Raw genomic sequence first — 23,428 nt, 5'->3', positions numbered from 1 at the left:
GAACAGCTGCAGAGAGATAGGCTCATATTTTCACGCACGTTGGTATACTCCTTTTGGGAAAAGGTGTTCCAGATTATTTTCAAAATTGCTCATCAATCCCTTCCACCCAATTCAGCTCTTGCCTCGTTATTCTTAGACTCAAACTTAAACAATAACCTCAAATGCAGAGAATCAGTATTTTTTCTATTATCAGCAGCCCAATTAAGAATTATGGAAGCAACCTATAGAAATCCTCATTGAAACCTGCGTAAATAATATTTGGAATGCCTTTCTGTCAGAAGGCCTTACTCGCCATAGAAGAGTAATTAAAGGCACTTCAGAGATAGACACTTTTGGCAAGACCTGGCTTCCATTCTTTTCCTTTATAAATGAGACAGAATATACTTTTATTCTGCCCATAACACAAGAATCTCTGTGGAGAGGATACTTGAATTGACAATGCATAAATAAACATATTGCTTGTGTACTGTGTACAGCATATGAAACTTAATAAGAACGTACCACTGGACATTCTCCAAGTTACTGCAGTTATATGTTGTTCTTGTATTTACATGAAAATCAATAAAAATTATTTGGATTACAAACAAACAAACAAACAAACAAACAAACAAACAAACAAACAACGTATGCATTTAAGGTGCGTTTCAAAAACCAATTTGTGGGGAAACATTCCATTGCATGTATGCAACACAAAACAGCCAGCTTTCAGAACGATCCCATTCTCTTTTTTTTGCTCTGCTAATGATTAGTTGTACTGCTTGGTTTATGTCACTAGGTGTCAGTGTAGTACTGTATGCACAGCTAAGAGCACAATATCACTAAAGGTCAAAATAACAAGTGAGGCCCTTTGAAAACAACTGGATTTTCATTAATTTCCTGTTCCCTATGGCTGTAATCCTGTGTTTCCTTAAGTGTCTGTGTTCCCTTAAGTGTCCCATTAGCCCTGTTGGACACAGTGAGATTTGCTTTTGAGTAAACAAACATAAGCTGGACTGTGCTGCAAGGGATTTTTTCCCCCTGGCTCTGTGGAACATGACTATATTTCTTCAGTAAAAACAAGCAATTAGACTTATAGCCTTTTCCCTAAAAAAAGAATATTTCCAAGTGTGGTAGGATTTTCAATGAGCCACGTTGTGTGAGTTTAATGCAAAATATATCATGGTATAGAAAAGAGAAGCGAAATAAATGGAAGAGAAGATAAAAAAATATCAACTAATATAGTTGTGTTTTTTTTAAGAAGTCAGCAACCAGTCATGCATTTTAAATAGGGATTCAAATATGAATGCCAGTGAGGTGTATAAAAGCAGATAATCTATATTTTCAAATGCTCTTTGTGCTTAGAAATGCCTGTGGAATACAGCACTTTTGATGAACTGAATTGCACCTGATTATTTTCTATTTATATCCCATTTTGATGCCTCAAGGCGGTAACTATCAAAGGCACTCCAGAACAATGAAAAAGAACAACAAGGTGGTGTGTGGGTTGTGGGTGGACTTGAAATAATTGGAAACCCAGTCACTCTGGATGCCCTGGTTTATTGGGGGGTGGGGTAGGATGGTTGAAGGCAAAAGCGAAAAGCCACAATGCACAAGAAAAACATCACCCACGTTGCTTGGGACCCTGGCCTTTGACTTAGGAACTTAATGTATCAGGCATGCCAGACACTCCAAAAGCCACAAAATGGTTTATATAAATGAAACGCAATGTGGTGTATACCATAGGAAAAATGTGAAAGGCACTGTGTGACATCTGACAGTGTCAGAGTGTTGTGCAATGAACCTTCTAATGCAAGCAAGACTTCATTCTCTCCTGCTCCCTTCCATCTCTGCTGCATCTCCTCACACCCCCAAAATCTCCCCAAGAGCAGAAGCGGGGGCTGCAGAAAAGAGGAGAGGAAAGGGAAATCCCATCACGTCCATGTTAGATATTGCCCATTAAGAGTAATTTATCAGCTTAAGTTCATAAAATAAGATTCAAGTAATTGCAGAATGTGGAGAGCTCTAACAGCAAATTGTAAAGAAGAAGAAGAAACCATGTATATTTCAAAAGTGTGTTTTATTAGATTATACGGAAATTTCATGAGGCAAAATTCATGAGGCAAGACTTGATTAATTGTAAAATGTGGAGACAAATGAAACAAAAATACATTTATAAGGTGTTAGGGAAATTATCACATAAAACACAAGAGAAGATTCGGTTAATGATTAATCCACAAGTAGGAAAAACGTAATTCAGCAGAGTATGATGAGGCAAGGTGCGATCGATTATTAAATTTAGGTACCAATGATACTTACAAAATAAAATTAAACCTCTTCTTACAGCCACGTAATAGAATCAAATTGTAAAATTCACATGGAAAAGCTTGGCCAATTTAGATAATTATTAATGTAGGTATTAAGCACATTTGGGAATATAAATAGAAATAGCTATTAAAATGAATTTATGCTTTAAGAAAATGAATGAATTTCTGGTCATATAAACGGTAACTTTATTATTAACTTAATGTAGGTCCAGAGATCTGGGCGAGCAACAAGTGTGTTTGCATTCTGCCAGTTGAAAACGACCTATAGGGCAATCCAATTCCCCTTTTGTGTCTCTCTTGAAGGTGTGGGGGTTAGATGGGCTAAAGCTGTCCTGGTTAGCATCCCCCTGGTCACCTGCAGAAATATGTCAGCTGGTGCTCAGTTTCCCCTTCTGTCCACCCTAAACGGGCAGATGGAAATATGGCTGGTGGTATTTTGATTGATTGATCCATTGATTAACCCATTGATATCGGGGACATCTTCCCAACAGTGGGTCCTGAACCCCTGGCCTACCTGGCAGCAAGCCAGTATGTTAAGTCCAAAGTTCAAATCCACAATCCAAGTAGTCCAGTAGTCAGGACACAGTCCAGAATCAAACCCAAAGCACAGTTCCACAGAGGCCCAGGAACATCCAAGCAAAGGTCAATCAACATGGGCAGCTGAGCAGACACAGCAAGCCAGCTCTGCTTCCCTCTGCAAATCCCTTTGCAGGCTGATTGCAGCACCTGGACTTAATGAGGCAGGTGGCCCTCCCCTGTTCTGAGCTGAGGAATCACACACCTCCTCCCAGAGCTAGCGAGCCCCACCTGGCCAGCTAGGAAGCTGGGCTGTGGGCCCTGGCCTCAGCCTCCTAGAGCTCCCATCTTGCTGCTCCCTACACCTCAAAGCCTCAAATGTTCATGGAGACAGCCCCCCCCCCCCGGCTCTGCTGATGGATCCTGTGCATTGACTCCCAGCCCCTCGCTATCCTCCGTCACCCTGTGAGTATTTCCTTCCCCCTCCCCTGCTTGTCCTGGTGTGTCCAGTTCCAGCTATACCCCTCGCCGGGATCCTCTTCCACCCCGCCATCATCCTGCTATGGTTGCTAACAGAAGCCTTTCAATGGGCATTTGATCCTTAGCTGACCCAGTTGTTCTCATTGGGCCCAATGTGGGTCTGATTACTGTGCCAGAATAAGGCTGGTGCAAAGAGAAGCCTGCCTTGCCATTTCAGCAGGGCTGAGGATGCAACAGCATCTCCACAACTCAGTGAAGCCCCTGCAGATTGTGTGTGTGTGTGTGTGTGTGTGTGTGTGTGTGTGTGTGTGTGTATTGCTCCCTTATTTATTTGTCCATGTATTCATGGGCTTGTAGTATTTTTAATACCGGTTCTACTGTTCTGTGGATATTACAGTTATATGTTTTTATTGAATTTTATTATGTATGTGGGTTGTTGGGGTTTTTGTGTGACTGCTAGTACATCACTTTGGGCAAGATAAAGTGACTATCAAATTCAATAAATAAATAAAAATATTACTCTTATGGAGAACCACCTTATAAGTTGGTTCAGTGCCCATTCTGCTGCCCGGCTGCATTAACTTGGCATGCCCAACTTTTGATCCTCACTGGTCATTTGATTTCAGAACAATGTGGCTAAACTCACAAACTGAATGTCAGGTCACACATTGACCTGGTATGTATGTTCTACATTTGATGTAGAAGCCTAGGTACTGGATCCATCCTGTAGGAAAAAATGAGGTCAGTGAGACCCTTTTCCTTCCCATGGAAGGACTCAGTGCATAGCCTGACCCATAGGATCCAAGTAGTCTTGCATAATGTAGCAAATTCCAACACTTCAATTTGTTGTTGTTGTTTAGTCGTGTCCGACTCTTCGTGACCCCATGGACCAGAGCACGCCAGGCACTCCTGTCTTCCACTGCCTCCCGCAGTTTGGTCAAACTCATGTTTGTAGCTTTGAGAACACTGTCCAACCATGTCATCCTCTGTCGTCCCCTTCTCCTTGTGCCCTCCATCTTTCCCAACATCAGGGTCTTTTCCAGGGAGTCTTCTCTTCTCATGAGGTGGCCAAAGTATTGGAGCCTCAGCTTCAGGATCTGCCCTTCCAGTGAGCACTCAGAGCAAATTCCAACACTTCAATATACCATTATTTTAATCACATAGGTGCTGGTGGTATTCTTTCTTCTTCTAATACTTTTTATAAGATATCCATGCTACTGCTATCCATCCAATAGCTTTTTTTGTCCTTTGGTACCTATGTATCCCAAATATCCCAACATCATATCTTGCTAGTACTTCCTCACCACCAGACACCCCTGTCCTTTTCACATTTCCAATAATTAGTGTTATATACTCTAGATAGTCTTAGAGGACTTGCATAGCATCTTACCCACAGTTTTAATGAATTACTAATTAGGACTAATGATGCTGTAGTGCTTGTTTGCATATGTCCAGGTGTATTTTCATACGCAACCCAGAATTGGTTCTCCAATTAAAACAGAATAACAGCTTTTATTTTTATTTTTTTATAATAATATTTATTGAGTTTTACAAAAAAGGTTTACAAAAACAGAAAAATACACAAACAAACACACACACACACAAAAAAAAAAACCCACAGTACTGCTTTATTTGATGTGTAAAGGAGATTCATATGTGTGTTATACAGGAGGCATTTCAGGGAAGCCCTATTGACTTACATCTGAGTAAACAGGATCAGACTAATTGTTTACATCTGATTCTGGTTTAAAATATGAAATAAATGAAAAACTGAAATAAAACTGATAATTTAAATAACAGGCATTATAATGTGGTTTAGCTTTATTGCCATGTTTGTCATTCTATTGCACACCAAAGATCTACTCTATAAATGTGTTTATGCATACTCTTACATAGTATGTCAGTTTCACATCATCAGTATTGCTATATTCCACCTCTTCAACAACAACAGAACTGCGGAGAAATAGCAAGTGCATCCTTTTACAATATGGGGATTACGTTCAATTTAGCTGCTGCTAATAAATCCAATATAAATTCTCCATCTGGTTTTTGAATTGCTTCTTTTAGATATCCTAGTAGGATGACCTTGATACATCTAAATCAGGCATGCCCCTAATGTGATTAAAGATTGTTTTCCATAATTTAATCTTGGGACAAGTCCAAAATCTCAGCATTAATGATGTTACATTCCGGATGAGAATCATGTCCCAAGTTAGATATATCTTTTCATCTATGAGAAGTCGGGCTCCTGTGCCACTGAGATTGGAGCTAGCAGGTTTTCTTTAGCTATACCAAAATATGTCACCAGTAAGATATTTGAAGTGCCAACATCTCCCCCCCCCCCGACCCCCTGAAGTATAATAATGCAATGTCTGAAGAAGGAAGAAATAACCTTTCACAAGGCCATAAAACTGGCTCAAAGTGGGTCATGCGCTGGACATTCTCTGACCATTAGTGAGTGTACAGAAGGAGCCCAAGGACAAAACTCTGAAAAGCCCTTGCAGACAGAACCGTCAACAGAAACACTAAAATTTCAGTAGGAAGATAAAAATGAATGCAATCCAGGAGAGGACCCCAGGAACCAGGGCTAAAACGAGAAGAACAGGATGAGTGACTGTCAAAGGAAGCAGAAAGGCTTAAAAAGAATAAGAATGGAATAAAACCCTTGATTCTTTTTGCCAAGGAAAGATAATTAGAAACTGTATTAAGCTTCTGCTTCATGGAGAAGAAGGCTAAAGCAGATTGAAAAGGGTCATGACTAAGTTAAGTAAGAAATTTGAGATAGCAATGATTTATCATTACTATGACTATTATTATTTAATATCATATAATTGTTTCAGGGATTCTCTTCTAGATCAGATTCATTTTTATCTGTTTACTAGGGGCTGGATCCCTGCTCACTCCACTCAACCCCCTGCCACTCACATAACACACAATCCCTCTAAAGTTCCCCTTCCCACCCCATTCATCTACTAAGCTTTCTTTTTACCTCCCCAATCCCATTTCTGCAGCCCCTTCTGTCTTCTGTTCCACAGCCCCTCTTTGCATCATTTTTCACCATCATCCCCATAACCTCCTACATCTTCCTCCTCACACCCATTCCACCCACTTATGAAGCTAACATCCCCCCCTCTTCTGCAAACCCTTATTAATGCACTTTTTTGGAAAGCAATTTCCCAAATTGAATGCATTTCTGTATGTTATTTGCATACTTTCCATTAGTATATGCACTTTTGTACGTATTACTTGGCTGGAGAACTGCATTGTAAAATTCAGAGAAGTGTAAATATTGAAGGATGGGTGTGTTTTGCTTGAATCATGGAATCATAGCTTGGATCATTGAATCATGGAGTTAGAAGGGATTGTGAGGAAGATCTCATCCTACCCCATGCAATGCAGGAACCTTTCGTTCAACATGGGGATCAAACCCACAGCCTTGAGAATAAGAGTCTCAAGCTCAACCAACTGAGCTGTGTGTTTTGCTTCATGCTTTGTTCCAGAAATTGTGAACTTGGCAAGTTCCCATTTAAATGCTAACTGAATCAAATTTATCCCTCCTCCGCACATGGCATATTAGGGTGTGTTATACTGTTAGAGGGACCAGTGCCAGATTTGTGGTCCAAACCACTGAGCCTTGGACTTGCCGATCAAAAGGTTGGCAGTTCAATTCCCTGCGATGGGGTGAGCTCCCGTTGCTCGGTCTCTGCTCCTGCCAACCTAGCAGTTTGAAAGCACACCAAAAAGTGCAAGTAGATAAACAGGTACCGCTCTAGTGGGAAGGTAAACGGCGTTTCCGTGCTCTGCTCTGGAGTCGCTGTTCCACTGCACCAGAAGCAGCTTAGTCATGCTGGCCACATGACCTGGAAAAACTGTCTGTGGAGTGGGCAAATGCCAGCTCCCTCAGCCTGTAAAGTGTGATGAGCGCCGCAACCCCAGAGTCATTTGCGACTGGACTTAACTGCCAGGGGTCCCTTTACCTTTATACTGTTAGAATATTGGCTCATCTAGCTCAGCATTGTGTACTCGACTGACAGCAGCGCCCTAGGATCTCCAGCAGACCTCTTTTCATCATCCACTGAACTTCAGAGCTCCTTCATGCAAAACATCTACTCTGTTGCTGAGTGAAGGCTCCCCTGCCCCCGCCAAAGCAGTGCCTTTGAGAACTAACACGTCACCATTGTGACTGTTAAGTTATGGGTGAACATATCGGACGACACAGCGATTCTTCAAACAGCTCTTGGGTTCAGCCAGCCTGCTTATATAGAGCTCCAGTACAACGTAACTGTAACAATTTTCTAAAACTATCCAATCACTGAATGTCACTTTTGATCGCTTATTTGCATAACTATCTACAGTATCCCCCTGCTGGCCCAGGGTGAGAACTTCAGTGACTCTACTAACTCCTGGAAGTACTGCACAGTTGACTCCCCACCCCTTCCTTCTTCCCCACAGGCTTTTCAAGGAGCCCCCTGTCACTTATTGACTCACAATGTGGCCTTTGAATTGTCCCCTCTTATGCAGGCCACAGAGCATCCAAGGTGGGGATGCAGGGAGATGTAAGGCACTCAACAGGCCAAGGCACTCAGTGGAGACCAATGGTTATGTTGATTATTTTATGTGCTTTGGTGATCACAAATATGTGCATCATCATATTGCAATTTTAGATGAAATCTCCCCTTTAAAAAAAACCCATTAGGCATCTTTCTACCCCTGTGGGCTTTCCATTAAACAGAACAGATATGCCAAAGTCCTAATCATTTTCGATATGTAATCTATTAAATGCGGTGCAAAAGAATTCAAACAGGAAAGTGAAATACTGTCAAATCCAGGGAGGCTGCTTTAGATTTGTGCTGGCGCACATGGAGGCAGAATTTATCCCCTTGATTTACAGCTACAAGATTTGTGCTTAGTGGAAATTGTCAGATGTATTTTGCCAGCTCTCCAAATAACCAGGATAACCTTTATTCATGTTTTCATTAGTTTCATCAATGGCCTTCTTAATTAGAAACAGGATGCTTGGATATTACAACGTATGTGACAAACAACTAGACAGCTCTAAACATTTGTCATTTGGTGCTACCAGATGTCAGCCTGGCAGTGTTGAAATTTGGACACATTTCCTCCCCACCCCCTTCTTGCATGGAAAATAACCACCCTGCGTTAAGAACTGTTTCAAAGAGGTTGATTTGAGCAGGCTGATATCTCTGCTGACATCCTTTAATCATTCTTCCACCTATGATATACATGTAAATGTTATGGTTGCTCACAGCACTTTCAAACTATTTTTGTCTGATCCCTCTGACAAAGAAACACTGGAAAGCTAGAGATCCATTTACAATCTGACTGACAGATTTGAGAAGAGCTAGCATGAACATTATTCTACCTGTCCACTAGGCAATATGACTGCGGGGAATGACCTCTGTCTCATGACAGAAGGCTCCAGACCCATGACTAAAATAAAGCCTTTAAAAATATGCATTTTTGACTGTTCTATTGTGTTGCCCGACTGAATGGATGGGGAATCTATGACCTTCCAGTTGTTGCTAGACTGCAACTCCCATTGTTCATGACCACTTGCCAAACTGGCAAGGGCTGTGGGGAGTTGGTGCCGACAATATCTGGTGGACCACATGTTCCCCACCTCTGCCCAGCTGGAACATTTGATAGAACTAATCATTTGTGTGTCTATTTTCCTTAAGTGGGGAAGTAATTACATGCTCACCTTTCTTACACTATACTCTTTGTTTGGCACATGGGAAGCAGAAGAAGGGGTGGAGAACTGGTGAACCCCTAGATGTTGCTGGAATCCTACTCCCAGCTGCCTTAGGAAGAATGGTCAATGACAAAATGATGGGAGTTGTAGTTCAGCAACATCTGGGTGTTTGTGCCACAAGTTAGCCACTTGGTTCTAGATCATTTCAATATGACATGACTCTGGCCTTCCCATAGGCATCTGGGTAGACACTCTGGAAAAGCAGGATGCTTGGCTAGGTAGCTTTTTGTTCTGATCTAGCAGGGCTTTTCTTTTGTTTAAAGAATGTATCAAACTGATCTTCCACTGTGGTACCTCTCTGGTACTTTGCAGGGGGATTCCACCTGCAAGCAGATAGTTCTAGCCAGTATGGTGTAGTGGTTAAGAGCGGTGGACTCGTAATCTGGTGAACTGGGTTCACGTCTCCACTCCTCCACATGCAGCTGCTGGGTGACCTTGGGCCAATCACACTTCTTTGAAGTCTGTCAGCCCCACTCACCTCACAGAGTGTTTGTTGTGGGGGAGGACGGGAAAGGAGAATATTAGCCGCTTTGAGACTCCTTCGGGTAGTGATAAAGTGGTAGTGATAAAGAAGAGAACTACTCTTCTTCTTCTTCTTCTTCTTCTTCAGTGACATATGCAAGTTCCAGGGAAACCAGGTATTACCTTGTATTGTCGTCTACAAGTTTCACTGATTGCATGTGTATAGAAGGGTCCTGGACCAAGAATCATGGTATACAATTGCATAGCTAAACCTTCCTAATAGGGAGGATTAGCAATGAGACAAGGAGCCAGTGCCAAGTGTAATCAAATGCATGGTTTATTGCAGAAATAGAAATGTCAAGTAATAGCTTTCAGGCTGGTCCAACAGCTTTTGGTTAAATCCACAGCAGGCAGAGAGAATTGGGGCAGATAGGTCAGGCAGGAACAATGTGTTGAGCATAGAAGCATAGAGTTGGAAGGGATACCAAGGGCCATCTAGTCCAACCCCCTGCAAGGAATCAACGAAAAGGCTGATACCTAAAAAAAGGGAGGGCAGAGCAGGAGGCACCAAGTTAGAAGGAGGGGGCTAAATTAGTGGTAGGGAACCTATGGCCTGTGGGCCTCAGTGGGCTTCCCTTTGGTCCATAAGCCATTTAGTCCATCAGTTGCTGTGTCCTCCAGAAGCTGTTGGACTACAGCTTGCACCAGTTGCAGCCAGCATGCCCAATGGTCAGGGCAGATGATGGAAGTTGAAGTCCAGCAACATCAGGAAAGCACCACATTGGCTACCCTTGCTCTCAAGAGGAAATGCCATGTTTTTCAGTATTCCTCTAGCTTTTTTTCCATCTTCCAAACCCTGGGGCTCAATCCAAAGTTGAGAAGTAAGGCACAGTCATTTCCCCCTTCCCTTCTGTATAGTCTGGGAGAGTGATCGAGAACTCCAGGGACACAATCTAGGGGCCTTGTCTTTCCACTTTCAACACGTAAAGAGAGCAGGGTTCATTGAGGCATGCCTTCTTTTGCCTGCTATTGTAAGTTATTCAAGAAGTTTGAATTCTTAACAACACAACAGGTGTCATAAAGTTCACACTGCCCCAGTTCAAGAGGAACGGATTCGGAGATTCACAGACGCTTTGATTGTGATCTGCCTACATTGTGCTGCCCTCTGCTTTTTTCCCCGGTCCATGCAATACTTCTTAAAATTATACCTATTATGGATTTCTAGAGGTCCCTCAATTATTTCATTTTGCAACTTCTCTTAAGAGGAGCAGCAGGAAGATTGCCATTTGTTTTCAGTTGCGTTACAATCAGGGTTACATTGATTAATCAGTCGTATTTGTTCCGATTTCCGTTTTTGATTGCTGAAGCCAGGGCTTCAGTTCATCTGAGGCTATTCTTTGGGTTCAGCATGAGTTTCTGGATTTAATTAACTCTCCCAAATTGTCCCAGAACAGTCTTTATTCAACTCTACAGATGAGAACAACTTGAATCTGGCTACTGGATTATTATTATTTTAAAACCCTTCAGTTAGTTTTTACTCACCCCCCCCCCCATATATGACTTGTCAGCAATTACATAAAGTTTTAGAAAGACTGAAATTCATCCATGTCCACCCTACATTTAGTCTGAATTCAAATTTCTAACTTTTAATTAGATGGCCAAAAGGCTTGCATGGAAAAATATTTCTACACTGTATTGTATCATTATAAATTAAAGGATATTTCAGATTCTTGGTTCCATTCTCTTCTTGCTATTTTTTAAACTGACCGGCAATGTCAAGTTTTAGAAATACACACAAGTTCAAACTGCAGAAGATGGGGGAGAAACGTCATACCCAATTGGCAGCAAAGTGAACCCTGGTCTATTTGTGTTTCTTCTGCCTCTCAGGAGCTCACCATTTTATGCTCACAGCAACCCTCTGGGATAGGTTAAGCTAAGAAATAGCAACCTGCCCAAGGCTATCCACTGATCTCTGTGACATGAATAAACAGGAATCTGAACCCATGTCTTCACGGTTGAAATCCAACACTTTCCCACATTTGAGATTTTATATTTCACTACTACAGTCCCCATGAAATCATTTCATTCACTACTGTAATTAATGCTAGTCATGTAAATCTAACCAATGGGATTTAAAAACAGAAATATTTGAAAGCTTTCCCCCCCTCATTTATGTTTTATGTGCCTGCAAGATCATTAGTATTTTGAACTACACAAGGATTAGTCAAGCATCTTGGGATGTGTGTACATCATCACAGGTACAAATGAGGAATGCAAGAATTGCCATGCTGAATCAGACCCACAGCTCATCTAGCATTCCTACCCCACCCCCCATGGCTAGCCAAGGAAGCTCACAAACAGGGCAAGAGAGAGAAAACCACCTGCTGTTTGTCCCTGGTCACTGGTATTCAGAACATGCCCCATTCTGAACATGGAGGCTCCTTGCGTAGCCACTCTACCTAATCAAGAGGGACACCGGTGGTGCTGTGGTCTAAACCACTGAGCCTCTTGGGCTTGCCAATCAGAAAGTTGGCGGTTCAGTGATGGGGTGAGCTCCCATTGCTCTGTCCCAATTCCTGCCAACCTAGCAGTTCAAAAGCACACCAGTGCAAGTAGATAAATAGGTACCGCTGTGGCGGGAAGGTAAACGGTGTTTCCGTGCACTCTGGATTTCGTCACGGTCCTCCGTTGTCCCAGAAACTGTTTAGTCATGCTGGCCACATGACCCAGATGTCTGTCTGCAGACAAACGTCAGCTCCCTTGGCCTGAAAGCGAGATGAGCGCCGCAACCCCATAGTCACCTTTGACTGGACTTAACCGTTCAAGGGTCCTTTACCTACCTAAACAAGAACAGTGCACCACCAATGCTGGTGAACCTTATAAGCCATGTCCTGCTGCCAAGCTTCATGGACCAGGCAAAATTATTCAAGTGGATTGAGGCATTTCTTGCACTATCATTATCATCAGTAGATTGATCAATAGTATTTGGCAGAATTCATGACCATATATATATATATATATATATATATATTTCATGGCACAATATTTACTTCACCCTCCCTTTGTTATTATAATGTTTTAGTACAGCAGTAAATTCTATTCTCATTTTTTATTGTGAGTCAATGGTATATTATACCTACCGTGACGGCCACCTCCCAGCCACCCTGGTCTCATGCTGTCTGAGGGGAGGGTGATTCCAGGTAACAGAGGGCTGCCATCTGCTCAGTCTGCTTTAAAAAACTGCACCAGATAAAGCAGTGCTGGTGGGGGTATGTCTACAAGGCTGCCCTTTTTCAATCAACCTCTGCATTACCTTGGGGGGTCTCCCTGAAGCCAATCAATGGCTTCTAAAGTGGGGGGTGTTACTATAAGAAGAGACCACACCAGGCTTATGAAACAGGGACAAATAGACCAAGTGTCCACCCCATTTCCCAGCCCCAAAATACTATAGGAAAATGGGGGGCATTCAGTTTCAGCCCTTATGTGGAGGTGTCCATGGTAGTCTATTTCTGTATATGCACTCTACATTTAAAGCACATTTAACACACACACACACACACACATACACACACACCCCAAATTTCCTGGAAACTTTAATTTTTAAGGGTGCTCGGAATTGTACAGCTGTGTGAGGTAAACTTCAGTCTGCAAGATTCTTGGGTTGTTTGTGTGCTTTAAATGGACTTTGAATGCATGGTGTATTCACAGCCTGTGTGCCTAGTGATACTATATATAGTTTAGTCACTAGGTGGCGCTGGATTTAGTTGTGTCTAGGCAGAGGCAGAAGTATCCAATTACTTTTCTTTTCTTGGTATTTATTTGTTTTATTTCCAACATTTGCATGGTGCTTTTCACCACTGAATGGTCACAAAGCAGTTTCCAATTATGCTCAGTAAAGCAAGCTCTCAGTCAACGTAGCACGGTATTTTAAACTCTACAATGCAAACAAATTTCCGTAGAGTCCACAAATAGTCACAACATTTCAACACAGCAAACAACCCTCTGAAAGAGAAACGATAAAGTTCATGTTTAGCTTTCCGATTGGCATGTCCTCTAAGCTTTCCATGATACAATGTCTCTTTTGATCCCTGGCAGATTGAGTCAGTTTCAGGGTCTTCCATCCAGAGGGTGGGAGCAGGAGGAGCTGCAGATGGACTAAGGGACTGGCTGATGGTGAGGAGGCCAACCCACAAAAGCAGCCCCCTCCATTGAGTTATGGAGTTCTACGCTCCAAATGTAGCTCTAGAGAGGAAGAAAGGAGGACTACAGAGTCCTGTACGTCAGAATATACACAATGTGAATTCATTCCCAAGCTGTTGCTTAAAAAGAGAGAGAGGATTTTAGAAGAGTTCTTGGAGGGGGGAGGAAATGGTCTGTGCTGTGCTGTTGTTTCAAAACAGATTTGAGATGGGAAGGCTGTAATTATAGAAATGTTAAACATGATGCCCTGTGTTGTCTCCAGGGCACTATTAAATGCTGCTTTTTTTCTTTCTTTCTTTCACAGTGAAACCAACTGTCATTGATGTTGACATTTATGTTAATAGCATTGGCCCCGTGTCATCAATAAATATGGTAAGTGCCTTCTAGCCAATGATTTTATTGGCATCGCTGCTCATGCCATCCGCATCTGATCCCCTTAATTTTTACTAAAACATGAGACGAGGTGAAGTGTTATGGTTGCTCTTGTCGCTGTATTTTCTGATCTGGTTCTGCTTTCCTGACAATTCTTTGTCCCTTTATTGAGGGAGGCCAGGACGGTGCAGGCAGGAGAGAGCTGATGATCAGCAGTATCATGCTGTGATCTGTCTGCCACAGAAAAAACACTTGAAAATGATGCATATTCCATTTATCTTTGGGAACTATGCTTGCCCCGACGTTGCAAGCAAAGGGGACCACAGAAAACGTGGCGATGTAAACTAACGCTGCACTCCTATGCGTGTGTCTACTCAGAAGTAAGTCCTGCTACTCTGGGGGTTTACTACTGGGTAATTGCGCCTAAATAAATTGCAGTCATGTGTTTTGCCATTGAAAGACTGGCCTGATATCTTTTGGAAGTCTGCATGTCAACATGGTGGACTCACTGAAACCAAGGCATTGACTGCTGAACTGTCTCCAACTTTGGGGGAGTCCAGGATATTGTAAAGGAACATCTGCTCCCCCATAAAGAGGCTGTGACACAGATGGAAACTGATGTTGTGTGACTCATCATCCATCAGTGGTAGGTAGTGGCCATTGGAACCGGTACTGAGGAAGGCAAAGGAGTCCAGCAGGAGGTGTACCCAAAGCCTACAATAAATTTTGATGCGGGTGGCGCTGTGGTCTAAACCACTGAGCCTCTTGGGCTTGCTGATCAGAAGGTCAGCAGTTTGAATCCCCAAGATGGGGTGAGCTCCCGTTGTTCTGTCCCAGCTCTTGCCAACCTAACAGTTTGAAAGCACGCCAGTGCAAGTAGGTAAATAGGTAGCACTGCGGTGGGAAGGTAAATGGTGTTTCCCTGCACTCTGGTTTCCGTCACGGTGTCCTGTTGTGCCAGAAGCAGTTTAGTCATGACCCAGAAAGCTGTCTGTGGACAAACGCCAGCTCCCTTGGCCTAAAAGCTAGATGAGCACTGCAACCCCATGGTTGCCTTTGACTGGCCTTAACCGTCCAGGGGTCCTTTACCTTACTACTATCAATGGAGCCAACTAATTCTCATTATCTCTCCATCTTCCTCACTGTTGAGTGTCCAAAAGGCAATATGATAGGAGGAAGGAGTTTGTGGCTAGCACTGCCCCCTGGACAAGTTGTAAGAAGCAGGCTGGGGGCAGGGGGTTGGTGGGGGCAGATTGAGGTTGGTGAGGCAGTGCCTCATTAACCTTTGAAGAGTAGCCTCCATTGCTCATCATACTGCAGTCACGATGCTGACTAGAAGGATGGGGACCTTTTTTTCATGGCTTTGTAGTTCCCGACTCCTAAAGATTTTTCACGCTTGGCCTCCTCTTGGACTTTTGGAGGTTTCTCAATCCTTTTTATTCTTCTGCTGCTGTAACTTGGTGAGATTGTAGTTCGTTTATGAGCGCTTTCGTTGTTTTGAATTTAAGTGCATTGTAGATTGCTTTAATGTAAAGTGTGCTGCCTTGTTGTGAGTCTTCTAGAAATTCACAAATAAGTGCACTAAAGATACTATCCTCTACGCACTTAGCCTGGGAGGAAGACAAATTGAAATTGGTGGGGCTCACTTCTAAGTAGACATGCACAGGATCACACTTTAACAATAATGTTTGGGTTTCTTTAAAGCACTTTTTAAATGCATAACTCTTATCAGCAAGGCAAAAATACATTTGTACTTAAAACCACATTTGTTCCCATCCAGTGAACTTGGCAGTGCCATTTTATAACACAATGAATATCTCTCTGAGCTATCTGTAGAGTGCATATGCACAGTTAACTAACACTTAATGGTTTGTGGTGCACAGGCAAAGCTTTAGTTGCAGGAGGCTATGCAATAAATTATGTGAATGAATCTGCTGGTCTACAGTGTACATGATTTAATTCTGTTTTTAGCAGTGATTCTGGCCATAAAGGACATTTGGAGCTGAACTCAGAAGAAATTAGGGATGTAGTCTTGTACATACTTACGGTATTTGGGAGTAATTATCACTGGGAGTAAATCCCAGTCACAGTGCGGGTTACTTTGGGATAGGGTTGTGCTAGTAATTCTGCTTCCTTATTTTTATTAAGATACAGAATATCATGATGGTACAACAAATTAGTATAGGCTAAATTACTCTTTCTTAGACTTATTTCTTCTTCCGTGTAACAATGCTCTTTGCTGTGATGTTCAGCTCTGTTGGAATGTTTGGCTTAATCCTACTCACAATGGAAACTTCTAATGCCAATAATTTTATTGGGAAACAGCAGCTACCAAATTCTAAATAATGACCCTGGTCCAGAGAGAAATGTTGATACTTAAATGCAATTGAAATTAATGAAATCGTACATGCTACTGGCTTGTTCTGTTGATTTCTGTAGGACTTCAAGTAATTTTCTTTGAATCGAGGTTAATTAAAATCTGTTTTCTTTGCTTATTGAAGGGCTGGGGTTTCCTCCCAAAGAATTTGGTGTCTGTGTGTGAGAGAGAGGGATGCTTTGTTTATCAAGGTGGCATCTCTGTGTGTCCATTAGTGGAGAGAAAATGGGGAGGGGGGAATGAAGGCTAATCAATTCAAACATTCATATGTTGCCAGGATTCAATGTGTGTGGAATTTGGGTCACTACAAGACCAGGAGTTATTTCATTAATTTCGCACTAGCTGGGGTAAACACAGGCTAACATAATTTCACATCTCCTGTGCTTGTGTAGAGGTGGGAATGCACAAGTGACTGTAAGTTAGAAGCATTTTAGTAGCGCAGTACCACTGGATTCCTCACCCTGCAATTTTGATTATGATGTTTGCTGTATCAGAATATTATGGTCAGTATGTTATAGCTGAACATAGTATTAGATCAGGGAGGTCAAGAGAGGAGTCTTGTTGTTTGGCAAACCAAGACATCCATACACACTGCCCTGGCTTGAGCCCAAGGAGGTCACTTCAGTGCTGCTAACATAGTGGTTTGACTTCGCCCCTGGAGGCACAGTCCATTGTCTCTCAAGACAGATGGATGCCAACAAATATGAGATACAGTGGTACCTCGGGTTAAGTACTTAATTCGTTCCGGAGGTCCGTTCTTAACCTGAAACTGTTCTTAACCTGAAGCACCACTTTAGCTAATGGGGCCTCCCGCTGCCGCCGCACCGCCGGAGCACGATTTCTGTTCTTATCCTGAAGCAAAGTTCTTAACCTGAAGCACTATTTCTGGGTTAGCGGAGTCTGTAACCTGAAGCGTATGTAACCCGAGGTACCACTGTACTTGCCATATAGACTACCCTGAACAACTTGGTGGAGGAATAGGGTAAACCAGGGATGTACAGCCCCATTAGCTAAAGCGGTGCTTCAGGTTAAGAACAGTTTCAGGTTAAGTACGGACCTCCGGAACAAATTAAGTACTTAACCCGAAGTACCACTGTATACATTTATATAGTTGTAGCTGCCCCATTTTTATTTTTATTTTACTTTGAAATTATTTGTTTGGTTGCTTATTGCAATTGTGGGCAATTCTGCTGGGCAAAAATCAAGCTACAAATATGAGAAAGAAATGAATTTCACCCTCTGGACATAGTTGGTTACTCTGCAAAGTCCATAACATTGTTGCAATTTCTGAAATCAGGCTCTGCCTGTCCTGGCATCTAATTTGAACTCAGGATCAATTTAAATTCCATCTACCATGTAAACGTGGCATATCAGGGATCTGCATGACTCCACCCAGATTTGGTTGCACAAGACACACACACATGAATGCATTTCTTATGCCTGTCTCTGCTCTGACTTGGCACACCACATTTTGTCTCATTTGTTCGAAAGAGGACAAATGCTTAATATGCATTTATTAAGCAACATGAGTCAGAAGAGTCCATGCTGTATGCAGGTTGCACAAGCCATTGCCGTTGATTTGTTGTTACGGGAGAAAAAGATAATTAGCTATTTGTCAATTCTAAGGCTGAAGCAGATGGTTCCCTTGCTGGGCAAACTTTGCTTTTACCTGAAGAAAAATGAATCAAATACATTACTTTGACTGAAGATGTCAGTTGCCCCAGTACTTTCTGCACACTCCATCTTTTGTTTGTTTGTTTCAGTCATTCATCAGGAAATGCACATTCCATATTTTCTTACCAAGATTAATCTTTTCACCGGAAGCTCAAGGGCTTAAGTTTTATCTGCATCTTCAGGAGACCAAGTGATGGGTCATTTGCCCTGCAGTTTGGAATGGCTCCAAGGAACCATGTTAAACAGAGGTCCATAAAAAAATTTAAATGATCAGTCAGCCAATCACTTAATTTGCATGCTGCCTTTCCAAGGTTAAAACCATGCTCAAAGTGGCTGAGAACATATAAAAAATTACATAACTACAAGCATATCATAACAACAAACAAAACATCAAAAGGTACGTACTGAATCGAACAATTTATACACCTATCATAAGATACAAAATGAAGATACAAAAAAGTAACAGCAACAACCAACCCAACAAAACCCCCTAATAATACCTCAGCCTACTGAACTGTTGCCCAGCTCTCATGTTCCATGCTTGGATTCATAGGAGTACAGTAGTACCTCGGGTTACATACGCTTCAGGTTACATACGCTTCAGGTTACAGACTCCGCTAACCCAGAAATAGTGCTTCAGGTTAAGAACTTTGCTTCAGGATGAGAACAGAAATTGTGCTCCGGCGGCGCGGCAGCAGCAGGAGGCCCCATTAGCTAAAGTGGTGCTTCAGGTTAAGAACAGTTTCAGGTTAAGTACAGACCTCCGGAATGAATTAAGTACTTAACCTGAGGTACCACTGTACTGAACACTTAGTTAATCCTAGAAAGTAGAAAATCCTACTTTCTAATAAAATATGCAGCCCAGTAGTTGTCTTTATAAAAAACTGTTTGTCACTCGGTTATGACCAATTCAAATGGTTAAATGTTCTGCCTATTGCAAATTCTACCTTACGGTAAAGTAGCTTTTGTATGGAATGCAGGCAATATCCAATAAGTCTTGCTTAGAGTGAACCCATAGACCTAAGTTAGACTGATGTTGGGTACCACTCTGTATATTTTAGCTTTTGTATGTTTTGATACTAGTACCAAAGTTATCTATGTATCATCTATCATCTATCTATCTATCATTTATCTATCATCTATCTATCTACTGTATCTATCTATCTATCTATCTATCTATCTATCTATCATCTATCTATCTATCTATCATCTATGTATCATCATCATCATCTATCTATTAATAATATTATTATTTATACCCTGCCCATCTGGCTGGGTTGTCCCAGCCACTCTGGGCGGCTTCCAACACATATAAAAGCATAATAAAATGTCAAACATTAAAACACTGAATATATTACAAACATTTAATATGAAAGGGTCGGCGGGGGGGGGGGGGGAATAGAGATGCTGCCTCAGATAACAAAAGGTTCAAAGTAGAAAGGCTTTCCATGGGTACTAAGGAAAGAGGTGAGAAGTGACCATACAAAACAGGAAGTGTTTGAAATGTAGATTTACCAAACGTTCTGACACCTCTGTAATAGAAAAAAAAAAACAAATTGGATTTGTGTCCATGGAAATGTTAGCTGTCTGACTGACAACTATTACATGGCACTTAATGCAGAAAGTCAGATTTGGACTTTACATTGCAGTATCAGTGTCGCTTTCTGTGTTGGCTCTTTATAGGAGAGGGGAATGAACAGAACACCACAACTTGCCATTATTTATTTATTTATTTAACAAAATATATACATTTCTTGAATTTTTTTTTTTAAATCAGAGCAGTATACAAAAGAAAAAACAATAAAATTAAAACCTCACAACCATAATTTAAAACACAGAGAAGTTAAACTACTAAAACAGATTAGAAACATCTCAACTTTATAAGCATCTGGGTAGGCTTGTATAAAAATGAATTTTTTTAGCAGGTGCCAAAAATTCAGTATTTATTGAATGTGAGAGCTATGGCAGGTGTTTGACACTTTTAGTACACGCAGGGTTGCATCCAATGCGATTAAATTTAGAGTAGACCCATTGAAATCAGTGCACTAAAATTAGAAATGCCAAATCACTTCAGTGGGTCTACTCTGAGCAGGAGTAGCATTAGATACCATCCCAAATCTTTGATTATGAATCCGGTCCAAGCGCCATCTCTGAAAAGTGAGCTGTGAGGAAAGTGGCCCTCAAACTTATCTCCAAGGCACATTCTTGACAAAATGCCATCAGGTGCTCTGTCTTGGGAGAACTGTGATTCATGCCTATGGCAGGAATTTAGTCACCTTTTCCTGTTGTTTAATATCATATTTATGTCTATGACAGCAATGGAGATTAGGAGATCTCTGCTGACAGAGACACCTTGCCCAAGACTATTTGCTTTGGTTCTATAGAAGCCCTGCCACTTCACTCCCGTGACATTTCAGAACTTCATTTCCAAATCCAATATTTCGCGCACACATTTAATCAGTGGCTATAGGTTATTTTCCAGGCTAGCATTTCAAAGTAAGGCAGTAGAGGTAAACCCATTCAATCCACTTAAGTAAGGAAGCCTGAAAGCAGGAAGTTTGGCTCATCTCACTAGCTGTTAACAGATACATCAAGGTCCCTTTGTGACATTCAGGAGAAGCCACAAAAGAAGCTTTAACAACTTGTGCCTGGTTTCCAAGTCCCAGTTGGACAGGTGTGCATTCTCCCCTGCTGAGTCTTTCCATCTCTCTCTCTCTTACCACATCATCTTTAGATTAAAGTTGAGGAAAGGGGAAAACAGTAATAAAGAGAGCATTCCTATAGTATGGACTAGAGGTAATCAACATGGTGACTCGAAATGTTTGTGGATTAACAACTCTCATCAACCCCAATGAGCATGGCCAATAATCAAGAGGTGATGGGAATTGTAATACAGCACTATCTGAGGTGTGATGGAGGCGGGGACCTCATTAGATACCAGTGTTGTAGACACTGTAATTGCAGAAGTGATGTATTTTCTCCCACCAGACTCTTTATCTTCATAGTTTCTAAAGTGGAATGCCTCTATGCGGAAAGCCTCTATCCTAACTTCCATCCATTGACAATGGTAACATGCATAAGTCTGGCTGATCTAAAACGTATTTTTTAAAAAATAAATAAGCTTGGTTCTATATGACTGTGATCTATTCCAATTACAATCAGTTCCTCAAAATCAAATTTGGAAAACAACAACACACCGTTGACTCAAGGCTGTGTACACACTCCTGTGTTCTCTATCCAGCACATCCTCCCTTCTAGTTTGGAAGACGGTTATATATGTGACATTATCCACAATCCATATCTATCCTGTAACTATCCTGTCATTTATTTTTATTTAATTCACAAAATTTCTACACCGCTCAACTGTAAATGAAAAACAAAAAAACAACTCAAACTCAAAGCAGTTTATGGGGGGGGAGGGGACTATAAAACTATTGGTTAAAAGCAGTTTAAAACAACAATTTAAACTCCCCCCCCCCCAAAAAAAACAGGAGTAAACTAAAAACATATTGGAAATACTGTGTTTTGCTGTGGTTTTCCCCAGAACAGCTTTGATCCAATTTGAGAAAAACCACAACCTAGCTGTTTTTTAAGCCAGTAATGCATACGCAGCCTAGATGAGGAATATGACAGTTTTCTTTTTCTTCATCTTTACAGTCACCTTCATGGTTTTGGTCTAACAGATACCTAACTCTAACTAAGGCTCTGATCCAATATGGATAAAATAAAGTTTCCCTCTGCCTTTGATTCTGGTTCTGATTTGGGCATCTTTGTGGCTCATCCTCAGCCATAGCTGCTCCTTTAACTTCCCTGCAGATGTGTGGAATAACGGTGCCAGCACAGAGCAGGCAGGAAAATGTGTGTGCTGTCTGAAATCTCAGTGGGAGCAATGTTGTTGTGAGTTTCCATGCCCACGCCATGCCTGCTGCTTTATCAGTCATGGTTAAGAGTCAGTCTGTTTACATAGCACATTTTCCACAGATACATTCTGCTCAAAACAGTTCACAGAAGTCAAGTGCATTAGCAACAGCAAATAAAACGGATGCGCTGTGACATACCATTGACATTCCAACCATTACAATTCATTTAAGACAGATATCAAAAGTCTTGAGTGTGCATGAAATATACTGATGAGTCAATTAACAATATCCAATGCCAATAATATCAACATCACGCCGTTTTAAGCAATTTATTTAGCACTTCATATGGAGATACTTAAAAATCAGATAGCTTTCCCACATTGTGGCATAGAATGGGGGGCTGTGGGGCATAGCCCTGGGCACGTTTTTTTGGGGAGGAGGTGCAACCAGGTGTCCCCACAAGACTCCCTTTTTGAGGGAAGCCACACCAGGGTCTGGCCTTTGGAGCTGGGGTGGTGGCAGCAGTGGCTCCTCCTCCTTAGGGGTGTCCCTGGGCCAGCCAAGAGGGAGAGGGGAGGGTACAGTCACCAGCCAGCCAGCACTTCACTTCTGGGTCAAGCCTGACCGAGGGGCAGAAGCAGCAGAGAGGAGGAGAGACAAAAACCGCTTCACTGCCCCTCTCCTCCACTGGGCTTTGGTGCATGTGTGCGCCCCACGGCACTCCCAACATAGTGGCATGGCCCACCAACTGGTGTATGCATGCCCACCCTGGGCAGCAACAGGAGATGCTATGCCCCTGTTCCCACATCAAAACAGAAAAGAGAAAACTAACACAATTGAACTGCTCTAAGCAGAAACTTCCAACCAAGCATACTGTATTATTCTACACTAGGGGTAGCCAATGTGGTCTCCTTCAGCCAGGGGTGACAACTTGAAGAAAATATTGTGGGGGCCCAGGTAAGCCCTGCCCCACACAATCAATCACATGACAAGGTGCACACACCCACCCTTTGAATGGCAATGCCTATCAACATTGGGGGCAAATATTTTATTGTTTGGGCTGAAGCCCCCATGGCCCCTAGGAGTTGGCGCCTATGCCTTCAGCTGTGGTTGGACTACAATTCCCATCATCCCTGGGTGTGTGTTTTTTGGCCATCCTAGCTGTGGCTGATGGGAGTTATAGTCCAACAGCTAAAAGACACTACCCTGATGATCCCTCCTAGGCACCAATACAGTCAAGATGTCCAGCTAAAAGCCCCACTTTAGCCCAGATGAAGAAGAGTTTGGATTTGATATCCCTCTTTAATCACTACCCTGAGGAGTCTCAAAGCGGCTAACAATCTCCTTTCCCTTCCTCCCCCACAACAAACACTCTGTGAGGTGAGTGAGGCTGAGAGACTTCAGAGAAGTG

The 23,428-nt window shown here is 42.1% G+C and overlaps 1 protein-coding gene across 2 annotated transcripts in view; it reads left to right on the top strand.

The window, feature by feature from the left end:
- GABRG3 (gamma-aminobutyric acid type A receptor subunit gamma3) overlaps positions 1-23,428 on the top strand; it is a 288,481-nt gene that overhangs the window by 19,241 nt on the left and 245,812 nt on the right. For both annotated transcript variants that reach the window (XM_081858991.1, XM_081858990.1), the window contains exon 3: positions 14,039-14,106. In XM_081858991.1, coding sequence (XP_081715117.1) covers positions 14,039-14,106 — 68 coding nt within the window. The remainder of the gene's footprint in view (positions 1-14,038; positions 14,107-23,428) is intronic.

This window comes from Podarcis erhardii (assembly GCF_964252035.2).
Source record: "Podarcis erhardii genome assembly, chromosome: 4".
NCBI classification, from domain to species: Eukaryota; Metazoa; Chordata; class Lepidosauria; order Squamata; family Lacertidae; genus Podarcis; species Podarcis erhardii.
The sequence above is the reverse complement of the archived record's forward strand: the minus strand, read 5'-3'. Positions and strand labels throughout refer to the sequence as shown.